Genomic DNA, 10,168 nt, shown 5'->3' with positions numbered 1-10,168 from the left:
ACAAAATTAATTGTTTGTCCTAGAGTAGCAGGATATACTGGAGAATTCCCTAGATTATGTGTGTCCTCTGCTGAAAAATAAAGAATGATCTCTGCAGAATTACTCTCTGCCTCTCTCTCACACACACACAAACATACACACATGCATAAACCTCTCTCTCTCTCTCTCTCTCTCACACACACACACACACACACACACAGATATACTCATTTTCTTTGTTTGTTTGTTTTTTAAACTTAGAACCTACTAAGAAGAAAATGGACCCAGGAAATCACTCCTCAGTGACTGAGTTCATCCTCACTGGGCTCACAGAACAGCCACGACTCCAGCTGCCCCTTTTCCTCCTCTTCCTAGGAATCTATGTGGTCACAGTGGTGGGGAATCTGGGCATGATCACACTGGTTGGGCTCAGTTCTCACCTACATACACCTATGTACTATTTCCTCAGCAACTTATCCCTTATTGATCTCTGTCAGTCCACCGTCATTACCCCCAAAATGCTGATGAACTTTGTGACAGAGAAAAACATCATCTCCTATCCTGAATGCATGACTCAGCTATATTTCTTTATTCTTTTTATTATTTCAGAGTGCTATATGTTGGCTGAAATGGCATATGACCGCTATGTTGCCATCTGTAACCCCTTGCTTTATAATGCCATCATGTCTTATTATTGGTGCTTCCAGCTCACAGCAGCAGGTTATATCTTGTGCATCATTCAATCGACATTCCATACTTGCCTTATGTTGAGACTCTATTTCTGCAAGGCCAATGTGATTAACCATTATTTCTGTGATGTTTTTCCACTCATGGAGCTATCCTGTTCTAGCATCTATTTCAATGAGTTATTGGCTCTAGTCTGCAGTTCTTTCAACGTCCTGATTCCTGCCTTGACTATTCTTATTTCCTATATCTTCATCCTCTATAAAATCTTCCACATCCACTCCACTGAGGGCAGGTCCAAAGCCTTCAGCACTTGCAGTTCCCACATCTTGGCCGTTGCTGTTTTCTATGGATCTGCAGCATTCATGTACCTGCAGCCATCATCTGTGAGCCCCATGGACCAAGGGAAAGTGTCCTCTGTGTTTTATACCTGCATTGTGCCCATGCTGAATCCTTTGATCTACAGTTTGCGGAATAAGGATGTCAAATTGGCCCTGAAGAATATTCTGAACCTTGGAAAATATAGATGAATAGACTCACCATTGGTGTCATATCAGAAATAACTGTTTGCTTTGCTGAGATATGCAATGTTTTAGTTTTATTGTTCAAATTTTTGGAAATTCAGGATCATTTCCCCATACAATACATTTCTTTGGAATTTGTGTTATATTGATTATGTATGGAGAAATATCAAGAATAATGTCAGACACTCTTGAGAATTAAAGAAGCTCCAGTTAACATAAAAAACACAAATAACAAGAATAACTATGATGATCATCATAATGTAATAACGTATTATTATTGAGATAGTATAAAATATCAAACACTGTACCCAGCACTTCATATCAGACAACTTTCTTTAATATTTATGATATCTCTCAAGGCAAGTCCTAATACTATTTCCATTTGAAAGATGAATAAATTGAAGTTTGTTTACTTTGAGTAAATGTCCCCATAGTCCCACACTTAATAAAGACAGAGGCTAGAATGTCTGGCTCCAGGAACTGTGATTTTACTCAAAGTAATCTATTGCCCCCAGGTAATTGTGGATAAGTGTAAGGCCTTCCCAATAATTTCCTTCTACACATTAAACTTCTACTTTTCCTGTGAGACTGTATTGCTTTCCCCTAGACCTGTCCAATGCAATTTTCACTTTTATTTCATTTGATTTAATGAAAATAATAAAAATATTTCAAACTTGTGTTGATCAAGCTAAAAGACCAAATGCAGAGTTAATACAGAATCTTAAGATAAGACTCATCAATGAGATTCAAATTATCATGTTCAATACTGACAATTTTTATAAAAATAGCCCAATACATTTCTATCTTTAAATCATTAGTGCTATCCTGTTTATGTAACAGGGGCTTCCCTGGCAGTTCAAAGGTAAAGAATACAGCTGCCAATGCAGGGGATGTGGATTCAGTCCTTGGGTGAGGAAGATACCCTGGAGAGGGAAATGGCCACCCACTCCAGTATTCTTGCTTGGGAATTCCCATGAAGAGAGGAGCCTTGTGGGCTACAGTCCATAGGGTCACAGAGCGTCCATCCAACACAACCTTGCCACTAAACTACAACAGTAAATTTATGTTAACAACTGCTCATAATAAACCAAAACTATGCAAGTTGTATCACTTTCATGAGGTTCATGCACTTTTGCCATGGAAGTTAGAAAAATTGCTATTTTTTGACAGTTTTATCTTGGAAATATCTTTTCTCTCCCCTCATATTTGTCTTTTTTAGCTTCTGGGCATTAACATCTGGTAAGTATAAATTCACATGAAACTCTAAATATTTAGTTGTCTTCTCCCTCTTCTTAGTTCAAAGTGTCTTACTCATTACTGACAGATCAACGTTCTTTGGGTAGTGTGATGCCTTATTCACCTGTAGTGTCCAAATATACCACAAATATATAAAGCATAATTTTATTTACCACCCATGTATTTTATTATCCATTCTTTCATCAAAGTCAAGCATTCATTTTCAATTATTTTATATTATTTGACTTAATTTTCATGTTATTTATATTATATTTTCATATTATTTGACTGAATTTTCATCAGTACTATAAAAAGAAGGTAAAATGGCTACAATTACAACTTCTGTCTTAGGTATGATTCCTAGTCTGCTATATATATTTCAGAATATAAATAAATAAATAAATATATATATATATATATGTATATATAAATCAGCCAAATCAGCACATATACCATGTCTGAACTGAAAGAATGGCTTCTATGGGTTTCTTCAAATTTTTAATTTCTGAATAATTATAGGAATGTTTCTGTTTACTTCCTATTTACATTCTTTCTATATCTGACCTTTACTAAACTCCAAGTCTCTTTCTCACTTCTTCTTTTTGGCACACTAAAGCAACTTCAAAGGTAGTCTGTTCCCTTATAAGGTGGCATTCCAGACACATAGTACTCTTTTCCAAACATATCAGAATCTTGCAGCCACAGCAAACCTTTAGCTAAAAGATTTTTGGTGCATAGGTATGGTGGATTTTCCTTGAAACTGAAAGAACTCCAGTGGAAGGTATTCAAAACAAGAGATTCTCTAGCACCTTGTTTCTCAGAGTGATCTATAGATGAGAAATAGTGGAAACATCTGAGAGATTTTATTTAAAATGTATACTCTCAAGCCATACATGAGACTTACTATCAGAATCTGCTTTTGATCAAGATGCTTAGGTTATTTCTATGCACATTAAAAGTTGAGAAGCGTTTGAAAAATATTGATATATGACCTCACATGCTAAAATTTTGACTTAATTGGTATAGTGTTCACCATCGGTATTGATATTAAGGACAATTAAAAAAAAAACTCCCCTGATATTTTAATGAGTTTAAATGAGTATCTAAAATTCAGAAGGACTAGCTTCACTTGTGGCTCAGCAGGTAGGAATCTACCTGCCTCGCGGGAGACCTCGGTTTGATGCCTGGGTTGGAAAGATCCCAAGCAGAAGGGAAAGGCTACCCACTCCAGTATTCTGGCCTGGAGAATTCCATGGACTCTATAGTTCATAGGGTCACAAAGAGTCAGACACAACTGAGTGACTTTCACTTTCAATGTAACACAAGTATAAACTTTAAAATCCTCTACATAGAAAACCCTAAAGACTCCACCAGAAAATTACTAGAACTAATCAATGAATATAGTAAAGTTGCAGGATATAAAATCAACACACAGAAATTACTTGCATTCCTATACACTGATAATGAGAAAATAGAAAGAGAAATTAAGGAAACAATTCCATTCACCATTGCAACGAAAAGAATAAAATACTTAGGAATATATCTACCTAAAGAAACTAAAGACCTATATATAGAAAACTATAAAACCCTGGTGAAAGAAATCAAAGAGGACACTAATAGATGGAGAAATATACCATGTTCATGGATTAGAAGAATCAATATAGTGAAAATGAGTATACTACCCAAAGCAATTTATAGATTCAATGCAATCCCTATCAAGCTACCAAGGGTATTCTTCACAGAGCTAGAACAAATAATTTCACAATTTGTGTGGAAATACAAAAAACCTCGAATAGCCAAAGCAATCTTGAGAAAGAAGAATGGTAATGGAGGAATCAACCTGTCTGACTTCAGGCTCTACTACAAAGCCACAGTCATCAAGACAGTATGGTACTGGCACAAAGACAGAAATATAGATCCATGGAACAAAATAGAAAGCCCAGAGATAAATCCACGCACCTATGGACACCTTATCTGTCACAAAGGAGGCAAGAATTTACAATGGAGAAAAGACAATCTCTTTAACGTGTGGTGCTGGGAAAATTGGTCAACCACTTGTAAAAGAATGAAACTAGAACACTTTCTAACACCATACACAAAAATAAACTCAAAATGGAATAAAGATCTAAATGTAAGACCAGAAACTATAAAACTCCTAGAGGAGAACATAGGCAAAACACTCTCTGACATACATCACAGCCGGATCCTCTATGACCCACCTCCCAGAATATTGGAAATAAAAGCAAAAATAAACAAATGGGACCTAATTAAACTTAAAACTTCTGCACAACAAAGGAAACTATTAGCAAGGTGAAAAGACAGCCTTCATAATGGGAGAAAATAATAGCAAATGAAGCAACAGACAAACAACTAATCTCAAAAATATACAAGCAACTCCTACAGCTCAACTCCAGAAAAATAAATGACCCAATCAAAAAATGGGCCAAAGAACTAAATAGACATTTCTCCAAAGAAGACATACAGATGGCTAACAAACACATGAAAAGATGCTCAATCAGAGAAATGCAAATCAAAACCACTATGAGGTACCATTTCATGCCAGTCAGAATGGCTGCGATCCAAAAGTCTACAAGCAATAAATGCTGGAGAGGGTGTGGAGAAAAGGGAACTCTCTTACACTGTTGGTGGGAATGCAAACTAGTACAGCCACTATGGAGAACAGTGTGGAGATTCCTTAAAAAACTGGAAATAGAACTGTCTTATGATCCAGCAATCCCACTGCTGGGCATACACACTGAAGAAACCAGAATTGAAAGAGACATGTGTACCCCAATGTTCATCACAGCACTGTTTATAATAGCCAGGACATGGAAGCAACCTAGATGTCCATCGGCAGATGAATGGCTAAGAAAGCTGTGGTACATATCCACAATGGAGTATTACTCAGCCATTAAAAAGAAAACATTTGAATCAGTTCTAATGAGGTGGATGAAACTGGAGCCTATTATACAGAGTGAAGTAAGCCAGAAAGAAAAACACCAATACAGTATACTAATGCATATATATGGAATTTAGAAAGATGGTAACAATAACCCCTTATACGAGACAGCAAAAGAGACACTGATGTATAGAACAGTCTTTTGGACTCTGTGGAAGAGGGAGAGGGTGGGATGATTTGGGAGCATGGCATTGAAACATGTATAATATCATATATGATATGAAATGAGTCACCAGTCCAGGTTCGATGCACGATACTGGATGCTTGGGGCTGGTGCACTGGGATGACCCAGAGGACTGATATGGAGAGGGAGGAGGGAGGAGGGTTCAGGATGGGGAACACATGTATACCTGTGGCAGATTCATTCTGATATATGGCAAAACCAATACAATATTGTAAAGTTATAAAATAAAATTAAATTAAATTAAAAAAAAAGTATGCCTATCCAGAAAATAAATAAATAAATAAATAACTGAATCCTCTTATATTTAACTATAAGATCTCTCAACTTGAATGTGCAATTTATCTTGAATCAATCATTTTATGTATACTTCCAAATTTCCTATTTTAGAATAAAAATTGAAAATCTAATATATAAGAATAGAAGAAGCATGAAACATAAGTGTCTATTAAAACAGTTTATATATGCAATTTAGAAACTAGAATCATTAATAGTAAGCCCCTAAAATATAAAAAAAATTAAGTCAATATTCTGAATTCGTACCCCTAACTTTAAATCCAATAACATATAGATTTTACTTTGAATTAATATGTATATTATGTATTTACACATAAAATGGACTAAATATAGTTTTGTACAAGATAAATGATTTGTTCATCATTTTAAAATCTGTTGCCACATTAACATTAAGATAATTTATCAGAATGTTGCTTATCCTCTAAAACCTTTTATTCACAGAGTGAACTGGGAACTGGTAGCTCTGGCTAGGAGCCTGTAAAGATGCAGAATCTCTAGGAGTTTTATAGTTTCTCATCTTACATTTATATCTTTAATCCATTTTGAGTTTATTTTTGTGTATGGTGTTAGAAAGTGTTTGATTTTCATTATTTTATTAGTGTTTGACCAGTTTTTGCAGCACCACTTGTTAAAGAGATTGTCTTTTCTCCATTGTATATTCTTGCCTCCTTTGTCAAAGATAATGTGTCCATAGGTGTGTGGATTTATCTCTGGGCTTTCTATTTGTTCCATTGATCTATATTTCTCTTTGTGCCAGAACCATACTGTCCTGATGACTGTAGCTTTGTAGTATAGCCTGAATTCAGGCAGGTTGATTCCTCCTGTTCCATTTTTCGTTCTCAAGATTGCCTTGGATATTCAAGTTTTTTGCATTTCCATACAAATTGTGAAATTCTTTGTTCTAATTCTCTGAAAAATACCATTGGTAGCTTCATAGGGCATGTATTGAGTCTATAGATTGCTTTGGGTGGTATACTCATTTTCACTATATTGATTCTTCAGATCCATGAACATGGTATATTTCTCCATCTATTTGTGTCATCTTTGATTTCTTTCAGTGTTTTATAGTTTTCTATATATAGGTCTTTAGTTTCTTTAGGTAGATTTACTCCTAAGTATTTTATTCTTTTCATTGCAATGGTGAATGGAATTGTTTCCTTAATTTCTCTTTCTGTTTTCTCATTGTTAGTTTATAGGAATGCAAGGGATTTCTGTGTGTTGATTTTATATCCTGCAACTTTACTATATTCACTGATTAGCCCTAGTAATTTTCTGGTGGTGTCTTTGGGGTTTTCTATGTAGAGGATCATGTCATCTGCAAACAGTGAGAATTTTACTTCTTCTTTTCCAATCTGGATTCCATTTATTTCTTTTTCTTCTCTGATTGATGTAGCTAGAACTTCCGAAACTATGTTGAATAGTAGTGGTGAAAGTGGGCACCCTGGCCTTTTTCCTGACTTTAGGGGAAATGGTTTCAATTTTTCACCAGTGAGGATAATATTTCCTGGGGTTTATCATGTATTGCTTTATTATGTTGAGGTATGTTCCCTCTATGCCTGCTTTCTGGAGAGTTTTTATCATAAATGGATATTAAATTTTGTCAAAGGCTTTCTCTGCATCTATTGAGATAATCATATGGTTTTTATCTTTCAATTTGTGAATGTGGTGCATCACATTGATTGATTTGTGAATATTGAAGAATCCTTGCATCCCTGGGATAAAGACCATTTGGTCATGATGTATGCTCTTTTTAATATGTTGTGGGATTCTGTTTGCTGAATTTTGTTGAGGATTTTTGCATCATGTTCATCAGTGATATTGGCCAGTAGTTTTTTTGTTTTTGTTTTTTTCCTGTAGTATCTTTGTCTGGTATTGGTATTAGGGTAATGGTGGCCTCATAGAATGAGCTTGGCAGTTTATGTTCCTCTGCAATTTTCTAGAACAATTTGAGTAAGATAGGTGTTAGCTCTTCTAGGCAAAACACTCTGACATAAATCACAGCAGGATCTTCTATGACCCACTTCCCAGAGTAATGAAAATAAAAGCAAAAATAAATGTGACCTAATTAAACTCAAAAGCTTTTGCACAAAGAAGTAAACTATAAGCAAGGTGAAAAGACAGCCTTCAGAATGGGAGAAAACAATAGCAAACGAAGCAACTGACAAAGAATTCATTTCAAAAATATATAAGCAGCTCATTCAGCTCAATTCCAGAAAAATAAACAACCCAATCAAAAAATGGGACAAAGAACTACACAGACATTTCTCTAAAGAAGATCTACAGATGGCAAACAAACACATGAAAAGATGTTCAACATCACTCATTATCAGAGAAATGTAAATCAAAACCACAATGATGTACCATCTCACGCCAGTCAGAATGGCTGCTATCAAAAAATCTACAAACAATAAATGCTGGAGAGGGTGCAGAGAAGAGGGAAACTTCTTACAGTGTTGGTGGGAAGGCAAACTAGTACATCCACTATGGAGAACAGTGTGGAGATTCCTTAGGAAAACTGGAAATAGAGCTGCCATACAACCCAGCAATCCCACTGCTGGGCATACATACCAAGGAAAGCAGAATTGAAAGAGACAAATGAGACCCAATGTTCATTGCAGCACTGTTTACAATAAGCTAGGATATGGAAGCAACCTAGATGTCCATCAGCAGTCTAATGGATAATAAAGCTGTAGTACATATACACAATGGAGTATTACTCAGCTATTAAAAAGAATGCAATTGAATAGGTTCTAATGAGGGGGATGAAACTGGAGCCTATTATACAGAGTGAAGTAAGTAAAAAAGAAAAACACTAATACAGTATAATAACACATATTTATGGAATTTAGAAAGATAGTAAAGATGACCCTATATGCGAGACAGCAAAAGAGACATAGATGTAAAGAACAGACTTTTGGACTCTGTGCAAGAAGGCGAGGTTGGGATGATCTGAGAGTATAGCATTGAAACATATATATTACCATATGTGAAATAGATCACCAGTCCAGGTTTGATGCATGAGACAGGGTGCTCAAGGCTAGTATTACTGGCAAGACCCTGAGGGATGGGATGGGGAGGGAAGTGGGGGGGTGGTTCAGGATGGGGGACACATGTATACCCATGGCTGATTCATCTGAATGTATGGTAAAAACCACTACAATATTTTAAAGTAATTAGCCTCCAATTAAAATTAATTAATTTAAAAAAAAAAAAGATTCAGAATCTCAAAATCTCAAATGCTCCTCAGAACTTCTGGTTGAGGATATGATTTTGAAAAAATCTCCAGAAGATCCTGTGAAGAAATCTTGATCACTAATTGATGAGTTCAGGATTGACAGAGAATCCCTCTTAAAGGAAAAAGTTAGACAACTGGGCACATGTCAACTGCAACTGCTTCTTTTCTCAAGAGCTTGTCTCCTGAGAAATGGAAATCCTTGCAGAGTATTTGAGTCCATGTTTTTTATTGCCTGACATATAGGAAATCCAGGACACACCTTCATAGCACAGTGATCACAACAGCTCAAGGAAGAACTGAGAAAGGTACAGATATTTGCTACCTTGAAGCTGAAGAAATACACACTGAAGATTTAAAATTAGAGATGCTGACCTGTGATGCAGACCAGCTTCAAAAGGGGTTCTGAGATCTGGGCTAGGCCGGCCCTCTCGACACTAAAGACAGCAGAATGCTGGGTACCTATCATTCCTGACACCAACACAGAGTTATCTTCTGAGTCAAAGGAAGCCTGTTGCAAATAAAATTTGGTGTTGTGATTTCCAGCAAGAATAAAGGTGAGCGTATTCATCTCACATTTGTGACTTGAGACTATTAAGACTGGAAATAATACCCTGAAAATTCAGGCAAATATTCATCATATATTCATGCATGGAATTACTTATAAAATCCCATTTATATCTTCCTATGTCTTCAACACTATGTAATTTACTTGTTATACAGAGGTGGACAAGTCTGATTCAGTGCATCATCTGACTTATGGTATATGAAAGTGAAGAGGAACTAAAAAGCCTCTTGATGAAAGTGAAAGAGGAGATTGAAAAAGTTGGCTTAAAGCTCAGCATTCAGAAAACTAAGATCATGGCATCTGCTCCCATTGCTTCATGGCAAATAGATGGGGAAACAGTGTCAGACTTTATTTTTGGGGCTCCAAAATCACTGCAGATGGTGATTGCAGCCATGAAATTAAAAGATGCTTACTTCTTGGAAGGAAAATTATGACCAACCTAGATGGCATATTCAAAAGCAGAGACATTACTTTGCCAACCAAGGTCCATCAGGTCAAGGCTATGGTT

The 10,168-nt window shown here is 35.9% G+C and overlaps 1 protein-coding gene across 1 annotated transcript; it reads left to right on the top strand.

Moving 5' to 3' along the window:
- The first annotated feature begins 218 nt into the window (after positions 1–218).
- LOC113886342 lies at positions 219–1,193 on the top strand. Its single transcript, XM_027532481.1, has one exon. It carries the CDS (start codon positions 258–260, stop codon positions 1,191–1,193), a length of 936 nt encoding a protein of 311 aa, XP_027388282.1. The 5' UTR covers positions 219–257.
- The last annotated feature ends 8,975 nt before the right edge of the window (positions 1,194–10,168 follow it).

Source organism: Bos indicus x Bos taurus, chromosome 29 (assembly GCF_003369695.1).
Source record: "Bos indicus x Bos taurus breed Angus x Brahman F1 hybrid chromosome 29, Bos_hybrid_MaternalHap_v2.0, whole genome shotgun sequence".
Taxonomy (NCBI): domain Eukaryota; kingdom Metazoa; phylum Chordata; class Mammalia; order Artiodactyla; family Bovidae; genus Bos; species Bos indicus x Bos taurus.
This window is presented reverse-complemented; position numbering and strand designations above follow the sequence as displayed.